Source organism: Squalius cephalus (genome assembly GCF_949319135.1).
Source record: "Squalius cephalus genome assembly, chromosome: 15".
NCBI classification, from domain to species: domain Eukaryota; kingdom Metazoa; phylum Chordata; class Actinopteri; order Cypriniformes; family Leuciscidae; genus Squalius; species Squalius cephalus.
Genome location: NC_137136.1, coordinates 13,961,565 through 13,985,523, shown reverse-complemented (window position 1 = coordinate 13,985,523; position 23,959 = coordinate 13,961,565). Strand labels below are relative to the sequence as shown.

At 37.6% G+C, this 23,959-nt stretch overlaps 1 protein-coding gene across 3 annotated transcripts in view; it reads left to right on the top strand.

The window, feature by feature from the left end:
• The first annotated feature begins 1,091 nt into the window (after positions 1–1,091).
• pear1 (platelet endothelial aggregation receptor 1) overlaps positions 1,092–23,959 on the top strand; it is a 36,394-nt gene continuing 13,526 nt past the window's right edge. For 2 of the 3 annotated variants that reach the window (XM_079894541.1, XM_079894539.1), the window contains exons 1-5: positions 1,092–1,341; positions 19,504–19,614; positions 21,955–22,056; positions 22,596–22,696; positions 22,793–22,885. In XM_079894541.1, coding sequence (XP_079750667.1) covers positions 19,508–19,614; positions 21,955–22,056; positions 22,596–22,696; positions 22,793–22,885 — 403 coding nt within the window. In that variant the 5' untranslated portion in view covers positions 1,092–1,341; positions 19,504–19,507. The remainder of the gene's footprint in view (positions 1,342–19,503; positions 19,615–21,954; positions 22,057–22,595; positions 22,697–22,792; positions 22,886–23,959) is intronic. The other variant, XM_079894540.1, reaches the window with a different exon arrangement.

The following is a 23,959-nucleotide window of genomic DNA, read 5'->3' as shown; positions in this document are numbered from 1 at the left end:
CACCTACTGGTGTAATGATGTAACCTGCATAAATGGTCACTAAACTGGCCTATCACTGTCAAGAACTGTGATTAACTGCTGCAAAATATAGTTTAATATATTTGGGATGCATTAGACCTTTTTAGAAATGCAATAAATCTTACTTATGAAAAAAAAAAAAAACTATACTTATTCAAAGATTTTCAACAATAGAAACAGATCACCTGGGGAATTTCAAGACCTACAATGTGCAAGCAAGTTCCCGTATTCAGATGATATGCTGATGCCAAAACTGACTCAGCCTATCTTTTGCTGAGTGTCTTAGTAAAACGGAAACTCTGTTTTCCTTCATTCTCTATTATTTCCTAAATAACAGAGTGTTATCTGTTAATACAATGCCAGATGGGGAAATACATCCCGGGGCATCACTTATCATTAAAGCCAGCAGGAAGTGATTCTCACGGACCCTTCAGTGCAGTGGCTTACCAATCATTTTTGTTAGCCTTCTTTTGGCCAGCTATTTTTGAACAGACATTCTGAATAGTAATTTAGGAAGAGGGCTGCTTTGTTGATGTTCCAGATCCTGAATTTTCCATCTTACACCCCCATTTATATCCCTAATTGAACTTTCCAGACCATGCTAAAACAATCATGTCATGACATTGAGTCAACTAAGACACTCCTGCCAGTTTCTTCTTTTGATTTCTATTATTGTAAAGTTCAACATTGTTTGACCCCAAACAGAAGCAACTAGAATGGATACTATATAGTCACATTTCTGAAAAGTGGATGAATACTCTGTGGTAAAATAGAGGGAAAAACCTTCAATGATATTTGCCTACTGCTTTTTATTAGGTCAAACATGAGGGTTAGTGTAGCCTATAATACCATGTGTAGTGCATGGAATGTCATAAAAAACATGAAATATGTACATCCATTTAAGACATTAATTTCTTAAGATTGCATTAATTGTATAATGTTTTGTTATGGTTTTTAAGGGAAGTTCTATACCAATCTGTTAAATAGACGATAAACTATACTTAGAAAGAATCGAAAATGAAACAGTGGGAGGGACAGAATACAGTAGGCGTAAGCGCGTGCCCACTCCTCGCGCACTAGCGACTCAATTGTCTTGCAGTTGTCACTGTCGCGCGCTCTCCAGCGCATAGGATAGAGATACAGTTAATGGTTACGCGAACACCGGTTTAGCGATCACTTTGGGAGCAAGACCCAGCTTCAAAATTTATTAACAGGTTTTTAAAGTATACAAAAGGACGTTCGTCTTTAAAAGAGTCTTCATTTGTCCTCGGAACGCAGAACCTCACTTCCATTAATAAAGTTCAATGCCACTTCTCCAGTAAGGTAAGAAAGTTGTCTACGCTACTCACAATACAACTGCAATGCAATTTAAGACCTTTCAACAATTTTGTAAAGCCTACTTTTATTCGTATCTTTGTCCTGAAGTTTCCATCTTCTGTCCTGACCTACTTCTTGAAGTATGCTTTTGGTGTGATTATGTGATTGCTTTTTCTTAGGGTTCACTTTTAAATGTATTACAGTTCAAACAATCCATATAATTCATACAAACCAAAGTTGTATAATCCGTGTTTATTGTAAATGCACACGTCAAAACAGGATAAACTTATATCGGTAGTTTTCGTTAGCTCATACATTGTTTTTATTGTTAAAAATCTGAAAAATAGTGTTTTTCTTGTAATTATTGTGCAATTAGGCTGTTGAAACAAAAATGTCCATTGACTTCTTTCAGAACAAATCTGAGACAGAGATGTCATCTGGAGCAGGTGGAGAAAGACTGATTGTGTTTATCCATAATGTGTTTTTGTCCTCAAAAATAAATAAAAAATCAATGATTTGCTTAATACAATAGCATATACATTTGTTAAACATTGCACACATTTTGAATTTATAGAGTGAATTGAGCTTGATGCTTGACATAATAAAACTATCAGAGTCATGGCTGTGTAATGTGAAGGACAGTGGAATGACATCCTAAACACATTTGATCTTTTTTGTGTCTCATATGAGTCATATCAGAGTCATAATGTTTTTTTGTTTTATTTGTCGTCGTCATCGTCGTTAATCCAACAGCATTGCATCCTATTTGAGTGTGGATTCCCCACCTGACATGTGGAGTGTTAATAGCTTGCAGATACAAGCAAACCCCAGCATCGCCAAACTGGTCAAAAGCACATAAACCCAAGAGATGTTGACCTTGACCTTGGTTCTAGAGGATTCCAGACAATTAAAATGAGTCCACTAGTTTCACCATCTTTTTGTTCCAGACCACAATATCCCCTATAAATGGGTCAAACTTATGAATAGGAGCACAGGAAGAATTAGTACCTGCCAATGGTTCCACATCTGGAGAGCATGAGACTCTAATTGATTTCCACAGGAGAAACTTTTCACCTTGACAGCAGCATGCTGAGGTGCTCATAAAAAAACATCTGCTGTTGATATGATTTCTCTGTTGGATCATGTGCACTGGGTTGGCACTGACACTTTAACTGAAATTCTTCGGATTAGCCTCTTGGTTCAGTAGCTGCTTGTGTTATTAGGTAATTTATGTCATGAAATTAATTATAAATTAGCAGCTAATAAACTAAACATTTTTCTGTAAAGGAATTCAAAAAAGAGAATTTAATATTTGGGTTGGGTAAATCTCTAAAGTGTCTTTAAAGTGACTTTATATGAGTTCAGGGCAAAATAAAAAAGCACGGAGAAAAGAACATACGGAGGTCAGTGGTGATGAGATGGGGGTGTTGTGTTAACGGATGAAGACGATGGGTAATATTTCCAACACATGCTTACATAAGCCTCTCTAACTCATGCTTTTTGCAGACAGAGGCCAGAGGAGGGCTTTGGATCTGCAGGGTTCTGCTTAAAGCTGTTACCATCCCTTTATACGGTACACTTTTAAAAAATAAAGGTTATTTATTGGCATCAATGGTTCCATGAAGAACCTTTAATATCCACTGAACCTTTTCATTTAACAAAAGGTTCTTTAGATATTTAAAATCACACTAAGAACCACTTCCACTTCTTTTGGAACCTAAGTGTTGTTATTTTTCTAATGGATGGAGCATTTTTGTTAACTCATTTGGCATTTTTCTTTGCACATCCCTGTTTATTTTCACTGCAGAAACCCCAACGAGGTTGTAGAGTCAGTGAGAAGATCTCTGATCTGAAAGTTTGTCGGTCTTGGAGAGGCTTGAAGCAGAGCTGCAGTGCTGGCTGCTGGTAGTCATTAGGAGAGGGGAAAGTGATGTTGTTTTGCAGGGCCCATTTGCACGGAAGAAAAGACAAACAACCCATCCAGGGTGAAATATAAAAACATAGCTGTGTTTGTAAATCTTATACAAGTGTAGAAGTGGAGAACTCTTGAAAAATGATAATGACACAACCAGCTGTAAAGCTTGTTAAAAATTCACTCCTTCATATTTGGGACTGATATTTGAACCGATCAATTCTACCGCTGTCCTCTTGCCGTCTCAGAGTTGTATTTTAAATCAGGTAGACGACGGGGAAAAATAATAACCCTCCTCATCTTTTCCTTTTGCTTTAGCATTATGGAAAAGGCATATTGGCACTGTGCTCAAGTTTGTCCCATGAGATCCAATCGGAAAATTCATTGTGGTAAAATATGAGGTCAGGACACACTGTCTTTTATGTCTGTAAGAGACAGAAAGAGATAGATTTGACTGTATGCATGTGTATTGTGAGAGAGATTCTGGTTGAGAGACCAGAGAGGTCACTGGTTGACAGACCTGTATTTTCTCTCAAGATGTTTCCTTTTGTTTGTTTCTGGTAAACTCCCTGGAGTTCTGCTGAATGAGAGGAGGACTCGGATATTGTTATTTATCTTACAGACAATGAATTGTAAACACTGTACATTAAATCATGGATCCTCAAACACAAGCGCATCCGATGCAAATGGAAGAAATATTTCGATGGAAAAAAAGCTTTAATTTAGTTTTGACGCAGATTTTGTTGGCAGCACAGGAAATTACCCCTCTGTTTCCTCTTTTCTTCTCTTGTGCCCAGGACATCCTGAGTCCAGCATCTGGCAAATACCTGCCCTCTTTCTCTGTCTCTCCTTCTAACTCTCATCCTGTTATTTCTGCCTTGTTGTCAAATACATACACGACCTACACAGTTCATAGTCTTCAGATGCGTTTATATGCATTATTACTTTTATTCAGCAAAGATGCATTGAACTTATCAAAAGTGACATTAAAGACGTTTATGATGTTACTAAAGATATCTGTTTCAAATAAATGCTGCTCTTTTGAACTGTCTATTATTCAAAGAATCATTCAAAAAAATGTGTATCACTGTTTTCACAAAAATAATAAGTAGCACAACTGTTTTCAACATTGACAATAATAATGTGTCTTTCTTGAGCACCAAATCACAATGATTTCTGAAGGATCATGCGACTCTGAAGACTGGAGTAATGATGCTGAAAATGCAGCTTTGCCATCAGAGGAACAAATTAGTTTTTAAAATATATTAAAATAAAAATAAAAAGCAGATATTTGAATATTTAATAATATTTCACAATATATTTATTTTTACTGTATGACGGACTTATTTAATAGGCCTGCATTACTAAGCTCACCTTTAAAGTTGACATCATTCAGAGTTTTGAAAATGCATTTGGCCAATATGTCAAGGGGCTATTTAACATTTGAGAAACCTCTAGATTGGGGTTAAAATATTATCTTCATTGTGATGGGAGTAAGAGGAGGAGGAGGAGGAGAATCTAGAAGCATGCAATCCACGGAGTCATTTGAGGGGCAGACAGAGACTGATGCGTTTCTTTTCCTCTGGTGAAAACCTTTTTACTCTCAAATGCTCAGATTCAGAAACATCTGGTTATTTTTTTCAGCTGTAAAAAAGGCGATAAAAAGATGGTTTTAATAAGGAGCAGGCTTCCTCCTCACTCTGCTGAAGGGCTCTGCAGCGATGGCCAGTTGAGTAAATCAGAAAGCTTTAGGAGGAATGTACTGGCAGCGAGTGGACTTCCTCTAGGGAGATGAGTGATGGCAAATGGGTGATGCAGTGATATTGCGTGGTACCAAATCCCTGAATTCCCTCATTCAAACATTATCCCAGCATTATCCCCATACATTCTGTCAAAAGCTAAGAGAGAAACAGCAGGTCTTTAAGCTGGCAAACAGAAAAATATTTTAGCATTGCTTTGCAAAGATATTTTGCTGGAAAAATAACGGCTTTGGTTTCATCACACACCTGGATTCTGTCCTAATGCTTTTTGCTGCACTCCTCTTTGCACTTAGGGGAGGCTTGGCGTTGTATGTCACACTCGATTGAACTGACCCAGGCCTGGTCCAAATCTCTGAAAATGCAATAAATGAAATTGGGAAAAAATATTAATAAATATACATGTAAAAATAAGGACATGAATTCATTCATCACAGCATCATGATAGCTTTATCATCAGTACAACCTGCAGCAGTTTGTCCATCTGTCTGCTCTGGCATATAGCGGCCACCTCATTCTGATCCAAATGTTTGCTATTCTGTCTCATAAATAAATGGGCCTCTTAAGGTAAATTCCTGTGAGGGACAGCTTTACTATACCCAGGACATGCAGTATTGCCCAGACTCGTACAATACTGAGAAGGGGAAAAAGCACGCATATGAAAAGTTCCTTAACCGCGCAGAGTGAGCTTTGAGCACCATATTAGTGTTTGCAAATAAATTTGCCAGCCAACAGCGTGTTGATTTAGACCAGATGCAGGGGAGGTTGGAGTCTGTTATCTCACTTCACTCTTGTGGCAGTTCATTAACCAAACCAAGGCAAACGAAATGGTGGTCCTCAAAACATAGTGAGAGGACTTTAGTGGTACTGCTGTTATATGATGCCCTCCTCTCTCACGGAGATGACAAAGACTGTCTGGGCAGCTGTTAACAGAGCAGCGAACAGCTAATTGTTATTAAATAAATTGAACGAACTGTACTTAAATAAGCTTCTTTTTTTCTGAAACTGTGTGGACACTTGTTTTGTCTAAAAGACTACTTACATTCACAGTAAAAAATGGTGTGATCAATAAGTCATGGCAACATATGTTTTTGCATTAACTCATCAAAATAATGAAAGCAATTTCAACTTTTTTATAAGTTATACAAGAGTCAGTTAAACTTTTAAAGACAGTTTAATATAATTTAAGTTGAAATTTTATTATTTTATAATGTTTCCTGGCGTGCCCTTATAATGTTAGTATGATTTTAACATAAAAAATTGTCATAATTTATAATTAAAAGGCATTTTTCCAAGCCTGATTGTAGCCTCTGATTTGAACGCTCTGTTTTAAGGGGCGTGTCTGCTGTGAGACTTATGTGTAAACGCCCACTGCTGTGATTGGCTGACATGTTTGCATATGAAATAGCTAGTATTACATGTGGAACTCTCTCTAAAACTTTTACTACGTTTTTTACTATAACAGCTATCGAGATTAAGGAATCGTGGAAAGTATTGATCATAATGATCTATTCCCATCACATGAAAGGTTGCAGTGATGAGCATTGAGCAGATGACACAGTCTGTTGATCGCATATGAAATTACACCTCTGGCTTTCACCAAATAACAATGCAAACACGATGTAAATACATTAAAAGCTTCGTTGTACTGTACATTGTAACACTAACAACGTCATGATTTTGTGATGATTGATTACAACGAGTTTTGGCAAGTGTCCAGATAAATTGCGCTGTTTGATTGACAGCTTGGGCAATTGGAAAGGGAGCATTCTTTGATCGCTTTCTTTATATAATTTAATCACAGTTTAAATAAGATTATTTTCATCCTACTAAGAGAAACGACGTGAAGTTGATTGTTGATTGAACCCCACTATCCTAGCATTAGGATCATTTGGAAGGTAATGGTATTGATCCTGTATTGATCTTTTCTCTTTCTCATGTCACTGTTCACTAACGCTCCAGTGGGCGGGGCCAAAGCTGAAGTTTGACGTCACAAGTCTCCACTTTTTAGATCCTGTCGTTTGCTGGCCTTGGTTTCAATAAAAGCAGTTTTTGGAATAACAAGAAAGTTTTGAGTTTTTAAACTTACAGGGTATTTTTATTGTATAACAAACTCTTAACTCTCAAAGGATCAAGGAACATTTGAATTCTCATTCTATGACCCCTTTAAGGCAGCAACTGATCTGGTAACACTTTACACTAAAATGAGTAATGCTAACAGAACAGCTCTGTTTCAGGAGAAGCTTTTGTGCGTAGCCTGCATTGTACTCTCTTAGGTTCTGGAAGCTGTTCTCCATAAAATGTGCAGCACACAGATAAACCTTGGGGTTATAATGTTCAGGAACAATGTTTAAAATAAATTTGAACCACTCTAAGTTTGTCAGCCAAAACAAATGAATTTTGGAAAAGGGGTGGAAAAAAAGAGTCTTTTTGACATAGCAGCAGCTCTACCAGTCCTCGTCCCCCTTTTTTTTCCGTATTCCATGTGCAGGGACTATTTAAATGAGTAACATTGTGACTTCATAAAGCCCTGGAAAAAAGCATTGTAGTCCAAACGAGTCGTTCGTTGTAGTTCTTGGAAAGTGAATTCCGTTAAATGAAATATCACCCTTTGGAGTGGACTTTGAGCTTTGTTTGTGAAAAGTGAAAAAGCATAATAGGATCCCTTTAACAAACAAGAAACTCTGATTAACGAATTAGTAAGTAATAATGCTTAGTCGAATGTGGTAGTTCACTATTAGCTAATCAATAACTAAAAATATGTTCATACCTCTCAGAGGACTACTAAAGGCCAAATATAAGCTACTTTAGCCATCTGTATCCGCACACTGTCTGCATTCGTGCACCGTCCGTGTGACGTAATTTCCGTCACCAGGAGGGTCCTTGGACCTCCGCACACCTCATCCGCGTGCAGCCCAATTTTTGTGACTGCGAGGACGGAGCGCGTACGGGTGGGCGGTGCCTCTTAAGTCAATTTTTAAAATTGAAATAGGAGGATTTTTTTTACAGTCTTGTTAGATGGACCATTTTGGAGTGGAATTTTAAAGGGTTCAAGATAAAATTCAAATAAAATGATAGAGATGACTAAAATAATAATTATTACAAAAATCTCTATAAAATAAATACTAAGAATGAGTCATTTTTGGGAACTCTTTCTGAAGGACCAATCACCTGTATTCATGTTTTCTATTGTAAATTTCACGTTTTGATGTTCGATGTCACTTTAAAAGTCTAGATTTGAGCTCATATTTCTTATGGTATTATTTCACTGCACAATTCCACAGTTGTTACGTTGACGGTGCTGACAGAAGTTGTTTCAGGAAAATGTCCCTCACTGAGAGGTTGCTCAGCTGACTCCACAGCTGTGATTCTGGGTCTCCAGCCTGGATTGATGTTCCTTTGGGTCCTATTGGGACCGCGGCACTCTTTTTCTCCTCCTTTCTCTCTCTCTCACATGTGTTCTGACAGTACGCCCAGACTCCTGAAGGCCTCACACACATACACAAGCCAGCTCTGCACTCATGGAAATCTGCAATCAATTTAGCCAGCAGAGGAGGGGGCGTCACAGTAGAGACCCCCCATTTTAAGAGAGCTGTGTATAGGCATACGTCCATGTGGAGATCGAGTATGCTCATGTGTGCTTTTGACGATTGGCTTGGCTGTTTCTTTACACACACACACATTTGTGCAGCATTTCCTCTCTATGGATGACATACCGCATGCTTTGTTGTACTGACAGGAGAAACGCAGCTCATCTCTGTCCTGCAGTCTACTGGCCAATCATTCATGAAGATGTGATTGACATGTCTGCAGCACAGCTGGAGCTAAAATTAATTTCAGTCTTCTTCCTATCCGACTTTCAACCTAACAATCATTGTGACAGAAATTTCTGAGAGCAATTAACTAAACTGGGTCAGCACAGTCCCAACTGCAATAAGCAAAAGATTATGAGATTTTTAGAGTATCCAGTTTTCCTTTTATCCCTGTAATGGAAGAATATTGTCCATGCTTGTTTATGCTGTGTGTTTTTGGAGAAACAAGGAAGATAAATCCTGTTGAAGCAATGGTCATGATGTCATGTTTGGCTATGTGGCTGAAATTAAGAGGGTAACCTCATCTGTCCCTTAGGGAGAAACAAAAACTGAAAAACATCCTTGTAATTTGTCTCAAAGCCTCTACAGAACTTAAAATCTCAGACCATCCTCTGTGATCTCATTAAATATATGACTTTCTCATGCCCTGAGTTTGTTTAGATTGAGAATTGCTCACATATCTTAATACTTAAAACCTTGGAGTTCATGGTGTTTTGATGGAGAACCAACAAATAAGCCCATTTTGCATTGATTTTAGTTAAGGGATTATATGTGAAAGGAGAATATTTACATTTATGCATTTAGCAGACAAAAATGCTCACAGTGTCAACAATATCCATAGTGTACAATGTCAGGTTTAAAGCAAGACTATTCAAATCATATATAAACCTCTTTGGTTTTAGGGTTGAACATTTCCTCTCAAGACCATCTTTTGAAACTAATGTCAAGTAATAATGAGTTCCTGAAGTGGCTCTGGAACAATGATTCTGCAGTTATTAACAGGTTAAATGACTCACTCATTGTGGGCAGATATAATTAGCGCATCTGTTTTGATATTTGTGGGTGGACATCTCTGACCACACACTGGAGGCAGAGGGGAAGAGGAGGAGTAGAGGAAGAAGTGAGTAGGAGGAAGAGGTAAGCTAGGAAACATTTCCGGTGAGATAAGGATGTAAAGAGTCATGCTGCAGTGTTAATTTAACATTTCAATGAAATTATTGTCAAATTCCTGTTCGGAAGAAGCATTCATAACACGAGTAAATAGTCCAGATGTCATAGTTTTGAGTCATGGAGGTGGATGTTTCACTTTACACTTTTCTGTTTTTGTTTTTTTTACAAGAAATCTACAGGCAATAATAACAGTTATAGTTCATTAAATGACTTTCAAATACAAAATTAACATTAAAATTAAATTTAAAACAAAAAGAGTTTTTTCTGCTTTGGTTTTTGCCTCTACATGTTCTGGGCCATATAAATTATGGCCCATGTAATTATGGTAGTGCTCGGTCATGTCTTTTTAAAGAGTGCAAACCTCAGAAGTGCCCATCTCTACTTCTGAGGGTTTGGTTTAACATTGCGACTCTCACCATGGTTTGTGAACGCGAGTGTGTGCTTTTATGTGAATATAATTTGATTTTGTGTGGTTGGGTTGTGTGCACCTACACGTGAAAAAAACAGTATGTGCATATATATATAAACCCTGTGTTTTTATTTAAATGTGTTTTGTTTGTTTGGCCACCACGTGCCTTAGGCCCCAGTGAAGCCACAGTCATGTATTCTGTGGTCTACAATGTCTAGCAGGAACCAGCTGTCAAACTGTGAGGTCCCCCACAAGGCCTCAGGAGCTCTCAGCTCCATGCCTTTAAATGGCAGAAAACTTAACACCACTTAAAACACTCAGGCTGATATATCACAACAGACAAAGCCAAAAATAAAGCTTCATCTGTCCATTTTTGGTCGTACTGACCGGTCTCGGCTTTTATCACAAAACACACCCTGATGAGATCCTTTTTTCTGTTTATAGAGGACTGTCGTCTTTTCTGACTCTTAAAAACATACATCAGCATGAACACAGCACAACTGTTGCGATGAAAGCAGGCATATCGTAGTGTCTATGGGACTGTAGTCCAGGCGTGAGGTCATGCAGATATAGCGGGTATGACATAAGCCAGCTGGACACTAAGGACTAGAATCAGTTACCGCTCACCAACACAAACACACAAGGTCAAGTTTGTGGTCTGTTGGATATCTGGAATTAGGCTCTTTGGTGTGTGCCGAGCGGTCAGGTCGGTCTTTGCGATTGTGGAAGAGTGGTGTCTGACCCCAGAGAGATGGCAAGTGTTAAGAGAGAGAGCGATAAAGAAGGAAGGGCCCCCACATATCCTGTTTTTCTCTTTTTAGAGAAGCTACAGGCCAGCCACAGAGTAGAGCATGACATAAGCTTCTATTCCATAGCCAAACCCAACGAGTGCAGACACTGTCAGTCTCACTAAATCCTACAGCTAGATCTGAAGCAGAGAATTAACTGAACGGATGCTCATTTACTCACTCCATTCCATTTAAACCTGTTTGACTTTCTTCTGTGAAGCACAAAAGGAGGAAATTTGCTCTTTTCCAATTACAGTGGGACTGGAGCTTTCTAAAAGAACATAAAAACACAATAAAAGCATTGTACAAGTATAATTTATTTTCATATCATTCAGATTGATTGACCGGCATTCATTTTCTTCATTTCATTTGAAATAGAAATACACAAATATACCCAACTTAGAATTGTAGTCTTACAAAGAGACTTGATGGTTATTTTAAGAGGCATGGTTTTCTTTCTCATGCAGTTCTTTCCAGGAGTGTTTATATGGTTTCCATCACAATTACTTGTGCAACAGCATGTGAGAGCTGGGTATAGGGGTGTTTTAGCTTAAGGGTTGGCAGACAGCAGCCAACATGTCACTTCATCTAAGAGTGTTTGGGTTTGAGACCTCTGTTACTCATACTGTAAAGAACAGTATTACAAATCCATCTGTGCTGTGAACGGCCATTCCTCTCAAAGTTCTGTGTTTTGTCTTTCTGTTAAATGTAAAAACAGAAATGTGTTGCTGTTTGCAGATTTTTCTTTTCTTTTTTGTTACAGTATATCATAACCCAACAGCAATGTAAAACAGACAGTCTAAACCATAGAGATAAAGCTTGGATAGAAATGAGTGTATGTGAAAATTTAACAGCTTCTAATAAGGCCTCAAAGGCCAGAGTTCAACATTCCAGCTATTAGTATACATCATATGTGGAGATTATTCTGTTGTTCCCTTACTAGATGTTGGGGGGTATTTACTGCTAAATTGTAACATTAAAAAAAAACAAAAAAATCAAGGACATCAATAATGTAAAATACATAAAATATTCAATGTACATATGTACTTTTAGAATTTATAAACAGAGAAATATAATAACAGAATCCCAGGCAAAGAGATACATTTGAATGTAATTCTATGAGTTATACACTTATATTAAAAATAAAAATAAAGGATGTCATAATAGCAATGACCTATGAATTCAAATTGAATAGTTTAACTCAACTGGCCTGTAGGTTATGGTGAATAATGAAGATTTTAGAAATGTACATACAATTCAGAAATAATTATAATAGTTAATAAAAACAAACCTACAAATTGCTGTCTTCACAAAGTCACATTCCAACTGAAACTTATCCATTGTGACTTGAGATGCATCAGAACAGCCTCTAGCTGCCAGTTGATGTATTTTTCCAGTGTAATTATGGCTTGTATGGCTCGTAAGTGGATATTCTGGCGGTTCAGACCCAGCCCCTATATGACGCCTTCCCACAATCCCACCAAACCTCTCTGCTCCTTTGTGGCTGCAATGTTTTTTATGAGGTAGGTAATGTACGTAAACAAAATTGCACCAAGCTGCATAAAACCAGCCAGCAAAAATCGTGAAGCGTTTGGCATGCTAATTATTTTTCTAGTAGAGACAGAGACAATTATTTTACAGTATGAATCAACAATACAAAAAAGACAGTGGGTTTGCCAAACCCAAGCCTTTACTGTAGAAATACACATCTCCACAGTCTTTGAGATTGCTGAAGCATTAAACATGGAAAAACGGGTGGGGTACAGTATTGCACTGACTCACTAACCTCTGGTTTATTGATGAGGGGGTTCACTACCCCCACCCCCACACTTAAAGACACACACTATGTGGTGCTACACTGAACCCATCAGACCACAGCCAGCTAAACACTCTGTGGTGTGGAGGTTGAGAGAGTGTTTTGAAATTCAGCCCCAGATGTTTTATATTATGGGGCTTTTATGCCAGTTTACCGTAACTGAGATTTACCAGTTTAACTGGAGTTAGTGTGTCTGAGCCAGGACTGGGGTTTTGGTCAAATGACAGTCAGCTCTGCATTATTCCTTGACCTCATCTCTCTGTCTGTTTCTGGCAAGGTAAACAACAGTGTGGCAAATAACATACAAGCGTTTTGCCAGAACAGGAGCTGGGTCAGCGGCAGCATCATTATAATAGTCTTGTAATCCTTCGCTCACTCACTCTCAGTCTGTTGAGATGTTCTGATGAGGTTGTTTTTGCTGAGGTTGAATGTGGATGAAACTGAGTTTGACTTTGGTTTGAGTGGTTACTGTAGTCATGAGCTCTGTCTCTTTCTGGCTTTGAAGATTAATGCAATGTTTAGCTCAAACAATAATGTACAGTCTGGTGATTATGTAAGGGATAATTCACAGCTAACAATTTTAATGCACTCATAGAGGCAAAGAACCACCTGACACAAAGTTAGGTATTAAAGTTGATTATCCTGCCAACATGGACAAGTTTAAGTTTTGCAGCACAAAATTTGACCGGACTGATTAGAATAACAGTTTATTTTCAACATTTATTTTATTTACAGGTCGTTAGATTTAGGATTATGCAGTAAAATACAGTTATTTAATGTAACATACAGTTGGTTTACTTCAAATATAAGCTTATTGGCGGAGAAGCAATCTTATTTTAACATGTTTATGTGCCCCTGTATGTTTCTTATTCATAATTGTCCATGTGTGTGCATGTGATTGTGATTTGTAACACATTCATTTATAACAGTGATTAAACTGACTGGAAATACGTCTGCATTAAATGATGTTAAGACCTTTTTACAGATATGGTTAAGACGCACCTTCCAGCCAATCAGAATCGAGTATTCAGACAGATCATGGTATTATGCAAAATAAACTCAAGGTGAATCGGGATTTATTTTTAATGACAGACTGACTGTACATTATTCTATTTATTATTTATTACCAAAAAAAATATTGGTTTGACTTTATTTTATTACTTTACTTGGTGATTAGCTTATAAAGCCTCAGCTTTGAAAAATAGCAACAACTGGCCTAGCCACAACATTACAGTATTAATCATATATCTGCAATCCAATTTACTATTATGCGGACTAGTTAGCTAACATACAGTATATTCTAGCTATTTACCAAATAATTATCCTTATCAAGTCAAAAGATGGTACAATTGTAATGAGCTATTCTAACTTTGATTGGGAAAGTGAAGAGACTGCCAAGTAATACTATACTTTATACCAGTAAACGTAACCCGTAGCATGCATTATTCTTTATTAAATAACTTTAAAAATTAAAATTAAAATGATAAAAAGTATTTTGCCATGGACAATGAAGAAGTATCATTATCATACAAAAAGTAGTTGACTACTCAATGCTGCAATTAACCAATCATAATCAAGCACCGAGGGCAGTAAACTGTTCTCTTTTGTGTGCAACAAACTATTGAGATTGAACGAAATCTAAAAATTGCAATTTCATATGAACTGCAACAGCAAATTTTAACAGACAATTTGAGGAGCAGACGCATGACCTCACTCAGAGATGAGCACCATTGGCCGAAGATCTGGTTACTGTGTTCCCACCACTATATTTCTTAAAACAGAAGGGCTGAATACACCGGCTTTCCAGCTGTAGTTCGCTCATTTTCCGATGCGAATGGTCATGAATTTGTGTTCAGTCCTAATTCTTCCAAGTCCTGATGTCAGCTTTGGATGCTCTCTGGAGGGGCAAAGAGGTTTATGTGTTATTTTAACAAAAATACACAAATCTCATTCTTTATTTAAGTGGACTTCTACAACAGTCGATTTAGAAAGACATGTTGAATGTTTAAGAGCTTATTTTTCTCATTTTCCAGTCTTTCCCCAATATTCTTCATTGCAGGTTTGGCAATCAGTATATGTGTTTCTTTGCTTGAATGAGCACGTGTTCGTTGGATCCTGCCAGGATATCTGCTCTTTGCTACATTTGTCAGTGGTCTGTGGAACTGGAGGAGAACTGGAATGATTATTATGAGTTGTTATATGAAAGACTATTTATGCATGTGGGTCCATAGGGTCCAGAGCTATTATGCAACCTTTCTCTCTCTTTCCTTTTTTGTTTCCCTCTCTTTCTGGCTGTCTTTATTTGATGGCTCATTTTTCTTTTCTTTTTCTTTTTCTTTTCCTGTGTTCCTCCGTTCCAAATAATGACTAATATTTTCTCCTTAAATAAGCATGCGGCCCCAAGCGGTTGTGGAGAGGGTCAGGAAAGGAAAGAAGGAAATTTGATCAATGCCATGTGTCCTGTGTGTATGATACCCCTATGTGCCAGTTGTAAATCCAACTTTAATTCTCTTCAATCAGAGCTGAAATAGACTTATGAAAAGCTGTGCTGCATGTTTGTTTTTTGTTCTTTTTTTTTTTTTTTTTAACATTTCTTTGTGTTCCAAATGTAGTTTGAAAAAAAGGTTTAAGGTTCATCTGACCTCAATCGGCCACGTTTCAGGGGGCTGATTACATAATATGCTAAAGAGAAGAGAGCAAAGGACTATTTTTAACTTGACACAGTGTCTTAAAACCACAATGCACATGGTGAGATGTTTAAAAAACAACATGAGATGCAACACTACTGCCAAAGCAGGGCTCCAGACAAAAAAAATAAATAAAAAAATTACTAGAGACATAAGCTCCTAAAATTAAACATAGGAGACATTACTTTTTAGTTGAGAAATAACAGAATCCCTCGATAAAGATGGTTGTTCGTTCAGAAGTGCTTCAGGTCAGTGAATGCATAGATTTAAAAAAAAAAAAATTATTTTACAACAAACACTGCTATGTGCTATATTGAAGGATGATTTATATAAACTGTTGTTCTTGTATTTGTTCTAATTTGATACTATAGCCTATTTGTAGCACATAAATACACTTTGTTTTGTAAGAATATTTGTCTGTGTGGACAAAAAACTTAAGTTTACTTAAGAAAATTAAGTTAAAAAAAACATTATATAAATTAAGTAGAAATAGGTATGCTATTCACAAAATCAGAAATAGACTGATGTTATTCTGACAAACCTAAAATATAGATCCAGAAAGTTCCCGTGGTTCCAAAGGACTCGTGGTTCATTGAGGTAGTCAGTTGTGAAATCTGTATGATTCACTAACTGAGTGAATAAACCATTAATTATTATGCCAAACCATTAATTATCTATTAATCTTATCGATTCAAGGCTGTTTTGTGAATCTTTTTGACTAACTCGTTAAAAAATAACCATTTTTCGAGTCATTTTTCACTAGTTTTTAGTCAGTAAACACTGGCGTGAACTCACACAAAGTTTTCCCAATTGTCGTGAACACACATAAAGCTTTCCCAATTGAATAGGTTTTAAATTATTGTTGTACAGAATCAAACCATGCAATTACAATATCCAGCTGCATGAAAAGCTCATATCTGTGTGAATGATTTGCTTTCATATTCACTTAAGTACTCTTCCTAAACACGAGGACAGTGTGTTTTACCCAGCCAGACTACATGTGCTTTCTTTCATTTTCCATTATGCTCTTATCTTCGCCGAGGAACAGCGTTGTGGGGCTTTTAAATGACAGAACATCTTTGATTTGGGCCTTCAGAGCACCCTCTCACTCATGCTACTCAGATGTGGAGCGTTTGACATTTGTGAGCTCCACTATATTGTGAGCGTGTCCCCTAAAAATATCCTGCCGTATGGTACTCATTTTTAATGTGGCACCAATCCTCGGTGTCAGATGCAAACAAAATGTTGATGAAAGAAATCCCTCACTCTCTCTCCTTTTCTGTTTGTGTCGTGTATGCGTCCTCCCCATAATTTGTCCACATGAAAGCAGTCGAGTATGGGCACAGCATCTGTTCGGCTCATTAAAATCAGCTCATGGTTTAATACTGCACCTTTTAAAGCTCTGCAGCCCTTCAACAGTTTAGCAAGAACAATCAAACTTATGGGTTTTAGTCTGGGTCATCAGGGCTCCATGCTGCCACTCAAATGGCCAGTGCTACAAAAAAATAAACATTCACGACAGTAATTTAAAATCTACTTGGCATTGGTGACAATCGGTAAAACTTGTTTTCCTGCAAACAGCAACGAACGAACACAACACAATTCACAAAGTCCAATTTGTGCACAAATGACTCTTATGAACCAGTTCTTTTTAATGAATCACTCAAAAAAAGATTGACAAAACACACGCAAGTTAGTGGCTTGAATCAGTCAGTGAATCATTAAAAAACAATGAGTTCACAACTGACTTCATTACTGAATCGAGAGTCATTTTTTGTTTATGTCAGGAACCGTGAGTTAGTATTCTAAACATTAACATAAATGTTTATTGGTTTATTGTTTACTGTAATGAAGTTTAATTGTAATGTTGAATCAAAGGAAACTTATTCTGGGAGTAAGACCAAGGCAAGGCAAGTTTATTTATATAGCACATTTTATACACTATGGCAATTCAAAGTGCTTTACATATAGAAAGGAATAAAAATAATCACAAAATAAAAGCAAGGAAAATTAAAACAGTTATAAAAGGTGCTTTTTTAAAGAGAAAAGGTGTTTTTTTCTCTTTTTTAAAAAGAGATAAATGATACAGTAATAAAATGAATTAGAGTAAAATGAATTAAAGTAGTAAAAAGATGATACATAGAATAAGCATCTCATCTGGCAAAACACCGGTGTATCTTATTTAGCATATTGTTTTATTCTTACACTGTGTCTGTGGTGTTTATTCTAAAACGGGACAGGAGGAGCTCTAGGACTGACTCCTTGGGTTCACTGCCCCATCAGTCCGCACCCCAAAAAAAACATTTGTTCGGAAGCTCTAGGAATGGAGTCGATACAGTCCGCACCCCACAGAATCTTGAGTTTAATTGACACATCAAACTCACTACTCCACCACAGACCCAGGTCATCAGCATGGTTTGCATCAAGGTATGCGTTCACCTTGAGAACTTCATCTTTGTTTCCAATTGACGTTGTTTTTTTCATCCACCTCCTATGGAGACGTAACACCTGCTTTCTGAGCTAAGAAGAATATTTAACGTTGCTTGTGTCATGAGCTTATGTGGTGGATTTTGTATTGATGTAGCATTGAACAGTCAGCATCCTTACACAAGCCAAATACCCTGCTGGAGACAAGTATGCATTTTCCAAAACATTCATCTGTTCCTGCATAAAACTGTTGTTTACTTAGAAGTAAATGTAATTAACGCAGCCTCAGGTTCAGAGTAGATTTAAACCACTTGTTTGTCACAGACGCTCTGTCGCAGTGCACTGCTCATTAAACATGCTCCTAGTTTCTCAGCTCACAGGAATCCTAATGTGGCCTCAAACTCTTTTTCTAATGAAGCCCTTAAAGGAAAAAAAGAGTGAAAAAACAGAAAGAATAGGGATAATATACTCCACCCCAGTAAGGGAACCTATAAAATCCTATAGCTCTTTAATGAAAACTTGTCATCTACCCAGAATGTTCTGGTCTCTTTCTTTCTGTTTGTGTCTAGTTTTATGTAGGAGTTGTGTAAGGATGAACTGCCACTTCATTTGACTTTTTCGTTTTTATTTAACTTTTTATTTGTTCTCAAACCAAAATTGACAGTGCTGATTTATGATTCAATATAATTTTAAAGAGTTCCCTCCACTCATAAGGTCTACTAGACCTGGGGTTGTAAAAAAAAATTGATGCCATGGACCCCCAAATATGATGGTCCCCTTGGAAGAAACCCCTCTCCTAAAATATATAGGCAGCCATATATTTTAATTTACATTTCATTTGTGATTAAAAACATTATCTGGGAAATATTTACTTTTTGTTAAAAATAATACTATAAATCTCATGATATCCAAAAATCTTTAATTTAGAACTATTTATATTAAAGTATATATATGTATATATATATATATATATATATATATATATATATATATATATATATACACCGTATACTGAGAATACTCTCAGAAAAAAAGGTACAAAAGCTGTCACTGTGGCGGTACCTTTTCAAAAGGTACACCTTTGTACCTAAAGAGTGCATATTAGTCCCTCAAAGGTACATATTGGTACCAAACGTGTACATATTAGTTCCAAAAGTGTACATATTAGTACCTAAATGGTACATATTAGAACCCTTTAGAAGGGTACTGTCCCAGTGACAGCTTTTGTACCTTTTTTCCGAGAGTGTATAACGAAGACTGTATGTGTGTTCTGTGTGTGTGTGTGTGTGTGTGTGTGTGTGTGTGTGTGTGTGTGTGTGTGTGTGTGTGTGTGTGTGTGTGTGTGTGTGTGTGTGTGTGTGTGTGTGTGAGTGTGTGAGAGCATATGCTCATAAAGCTGGTGTTAGTCTCTGAAATCTTCACCATGGGAGACTTGTCTGTCCCTTTCCTACAGCGTGCCTAAAGCATCCTCATAAATAAAACCAGATGGCTTCAATATGTCTTGAAATGGAAGGAGAGTTTTGCACTGGCCTTGCAGTGTAACATCAACAGTTCTGAGGGGCAGAGTTGTAATGTTTTATAAGGCAGTTGACTGTTTTTCTCCTTACAGCAGGATGAAGATGGCTGAGATCTGTGTGGTCCTGTTTGTCTTGGGCTGTGTGTGTGAACTGTCATTGTCTTTGGACCCCCGGGATTCAAATGTCTGCAGCTTATGGGAAAGGTAAGCATCATGTCCAATATAGAGCTCAGAAAGTCAGTGCCAATACAGCCGATCTGCTCCACTGCATACTGGCAAAAAAAAACTGCTGTTGTAAATAATTTTTTGCAAGTCAAACAACAACAACACTGCAAAAATCCAGTTCCCAGTCAATATATGCCTTGTTTCCTTAGTTAAACACAAACTAAATCATCTAAATATTGTTCAAATGGGATGAAGTTACCCATGTAGCAAAACTGCATCAGACAATATACTTTAAGAGTTATGAGAATGTCTTCAATACAGTAAGTGTAAGAATATTAGTCTGCCTATGTCTTGGTCTATTGTATTTCTGTGACCTTTTAGTTTATTTAAATAGATGTCACCACTCACCCTTTATTGGTAATAATTTCTACTACAATAATATTATTTGGAAAGATTTTAAGGTGGTTAGACATTTTTGGACATCACAAGTTCAAGAAGGTAGAAAGTAAGAGAGTAGAAACTTAGCGATCACACTAGGCTTAGGCTCCTTCACTTCCTTCCATTTATACGCATGCAAATGGCGGAGACATGGGAGGAAGTCACGGGAAAGTCGAATATGGTATATCTTCATATTTCGAATGCATTATTATTTATTATTTATAAAAATCATAAGAGCATTACATAATATCCTGTTCATTGCGGTGCGGGAATTTTGACTGTGGCTTTATACTGATGCCTAGTGGTTTTTCGATTTCCAATGCATCAAGCACTTAAACTTACATGTAGTCCATAAAGGCCGTAAAGGTCAGTGTCTCTTTCAATTAGAATTACAACTTCATTTTGTACGATAAAGCGGCTCTCCACTGTGTTCACAGACGTCTGACTTCGACGTGAACAGAAGATGATTTCCATTTCAAAGAAGGCACACCTACCTGTTGCGTAATCGCCATGGAACAATGGAAGTTCGAAGGTGTTTACCAGCCAGAGTAAACTTTTCCGGAAATTTTATTTGGCAAGCTGTTTCAAACTCCTAAAATTAACTTCAACTGAACTTTGTTTTGGCCCGATTTTGTTTGAAATGACGTCACACCAGTTCATTCTTTGTTTTCGCTTTAAGTAGGCTATATCATTTGGAAGCTTGTTTCCGACACTGAACAAAAAAAATAAATTTGCGACTAATTGCGACTTTTTATCTGACAATTCTGACTTGCGATTCGCAATTTAAATTCGCAATTGTGAGAAAAAAAGTTGCAATTATCTTTCGCATTTTTTTATTCCGTATTCTGTCAAAATATAGGGACTTTAAGGTCTTAGCAACTTTTAAAAAATTTGAAATAAAATCTAATAAAAATGTCAATCATTTTAAAATGCCTGCGCCCCTACATACAGTAGGACAAGCTGTTTGGAGAATGGATGAATGGGAATTTTCTAAATAATTTTTAATGGGAAAAAAATGAACCAAACTTAAAACTTAAACATTTAAGTCAGAAAGTCAACATTTTTAAGAAAGACCGGTCACACTTTAGATTATGGTCCAACTACATCTAACTACATGGCCTCAATAAGCTCAGAATTACTGCTTATTAGTTAGTAAGGTAGTTGTTACGTTTATTTATTGTTTAGGATTGAGGGATGTAGAATATGGTTAGCAGAATAAGGCATTAATATGTGCTTTATAAGTACTAATAAACAGCCAATATCCTAGTAATAATAAGCTAATAAGCAACTAGTTAATTGTCACGTTTCTGTGTTTTGGTTTAGTCCTGTTACTTAGTTTCTACTATGTTCTAATTAGTCATGTCTTTCACCTGTGTCCTGTCAATCACCTTGTTAATTATCCTGTTAGCCCCAGTGTATTTAAGCCCTGTGTTTTCCCTCAGTGTTTGTCGGTTCTCGTCTTTGTATGGTTGTGTTTTGCTGAGTTCCTGGTATTCTCCTGAGTTCCTGTATTTTCCTGTAACCTGAGTTTGTGAATAAACCAGCTGCATTGAAATTCTGTTCCCTCGTCTTCAGCAACCTGCACAAACCTGACATTAATAGTGAGAATTGGACCCTAAACTAAAGTGTTACCGAAAGATCCATTTATGGTGTAGGGACAAAATGTGAGAGTCTTATCTTAACCACAGACCTTTTTTTACTCATAAATCCAAAACTGTCATTCTAAAAATGCATTATAAATTCCTGAGGGATCCCATCGCTCGAAAAGAAGCTAATCCTCTTCTTGGTTTTATCACTACAAACTGTACAGCTCTATAATCCCCTTGGGCAAGACACTCTACTACAGTGACAGTTCCCGCAGATTGTGTGTTGTACATTGAGTTGAATGATGCAAAATGACAAGTGACTGGTAAGCATGACAAAATCTTTGTTCCTTTGTAGCTTCACCACTTCAGTGAAGGAATCATATGCTCAGCCTTTCGACCAAGTGAATGAAGAGACCTGCTCTGAACCCTGGACCGCTAACAAATGCACCCGGCACAGGTGACATACATTGACAAACACACATGCACTCAAGCATTTACTCACAGTTACACTGGACTGACTTAGACTAAACGCAGCATGAATTCTTTCATCCTACTGAGCTGCAGAGGTTTTCGGTCTTCAGCTTAGGTCATTGGAGGGATTGTTTGGTTTGGCAGTGGAGGCTTAAAATTGCTTCGAATCCAAGTAATTGTGATGCTGGCGTGCACGCATGCTCCCTTTATTATAATGCTGGCATGGAACTCACTTTCCCTGCCGGTCTTACGGCGGTTCCCAAAGGCCTTTTTAAGTTTAATCTGAACTAAGGCGAATGGGAAGGGCACTGAATGTTTAATACATTTCTAAATATTGTACGTTTAGGTATTAAAGGTGCCAAAATTTGATCCAAGACAACTACTGAATAAGAAGTCTTACTGAGGGACTTTATATTCCAACTACAGCTGATCTGTGATAATGAAATAATGAATATTGTGTGGTCTTGCATTTAGCCTGTAAATTTTCCAGTGGTTATTAAACTGTTTCTCTTATTCACTCTCCAGGATCACCTATAAAACACTTTATAGGCAGGTGGTGAAAATGGACTATCGTAGGAGGTATCAGTGCTGTCGTGGCTTCTATGAGAGCAGAAATAAATGTGTTCGTGAGTATTAAATTGCCGTTTTACCTTTTGAACGGTTTGTTTTTGTATTTTTCATCTCTCTGTTTATTTTTCCCCTCCTGCTCTATGTGTGTGTAGCACGTTGCACTAAGGAGTGTGTCCATGGCCGCTGTGTAGCACCTGATCGTTGCCAGTGTGAGAGCGGCTGGCGTGGAGACGACTGTTCCAGCTGTGAGTTATGCGTCACACTTTCTCTTCTCATTTCTGACACACAAAAACAACCAAAAAGTGCAGCATTTAAAGGCATTCTCAGTGTGAAAGTGGTTTAAAAAAATAGGCAACTTTGTTTATGCTCAATTCTAAGGCAACACTCCTTTAATGCTTTGCAACAAGCTATGTTAAAAAATGTTTTTATCCAAGATGGTGAACAGAGGAAGAGCAATCTGGATTATAAATAGACGTATAATTCATCCAATACTGAAAACTTCTCTGGTTACTCACGTAACCTTGGTTCCCTGTGAGGAGGGAGGGGGGTTATCCCCTTCCTTTCACAAATACTGAAGCCTGATTGCAGTATACCGGTAAAATAAACCAGCCAATGACGTGCAAGTGCACAAGTTAGGGGCGGAGCCTTCCACTATATAGCTCGGAGCTCACTGTCATTGAATCAGAATCTCCAATTGAACGAACAGTTGTGCTACGGAGACTCTGAGAGTTATAACACAGCAGCGTGCGCAATGTCTCGTTCCCTCCTCTCAGGGAACCAAGGTTACGCGAGTAACCGGATATGTTCCCTTTCGAGTCAGTCTCTCGACATTGCGTTACCACGCTATGGGGATCGCATACAATCCTGCTGCGTTATAACCAATCATAACAAGAGAAGTATATGACCCAAACTCAAACGAGTCGAGCCTGTTGACCATGCACATCTACTAGAGCACCTAGGGGAAAATATATCAAGACAAATAAGCGCCATCCAGATTATAGTGAAGCGGGAATAAGCAACAGCATATACAGTATATATATTTGATCAGTCCTTCGCATGTGCTACTCTCCTTAATCAACATCCTCTTGCCAGATTGCAGAAGGGAACGGGTTGAGAGTGTTGTTCTCTTAAAGGCGTCCTCAACGACAAGAAGTAATTTGATGCTTTGATGCTTGGTTCGGGAAGGAGAAGATTCTGACTCAATGACTGTGAGCTTCGAGCTATATAGCGAAAGGCTCCGCCCCTAGCTTGTGCGCTCACGCGTCATTGGCCGGTTTATTTCACCGGCGCGATGCAATCAGGATTCAGTATTTGTGGAA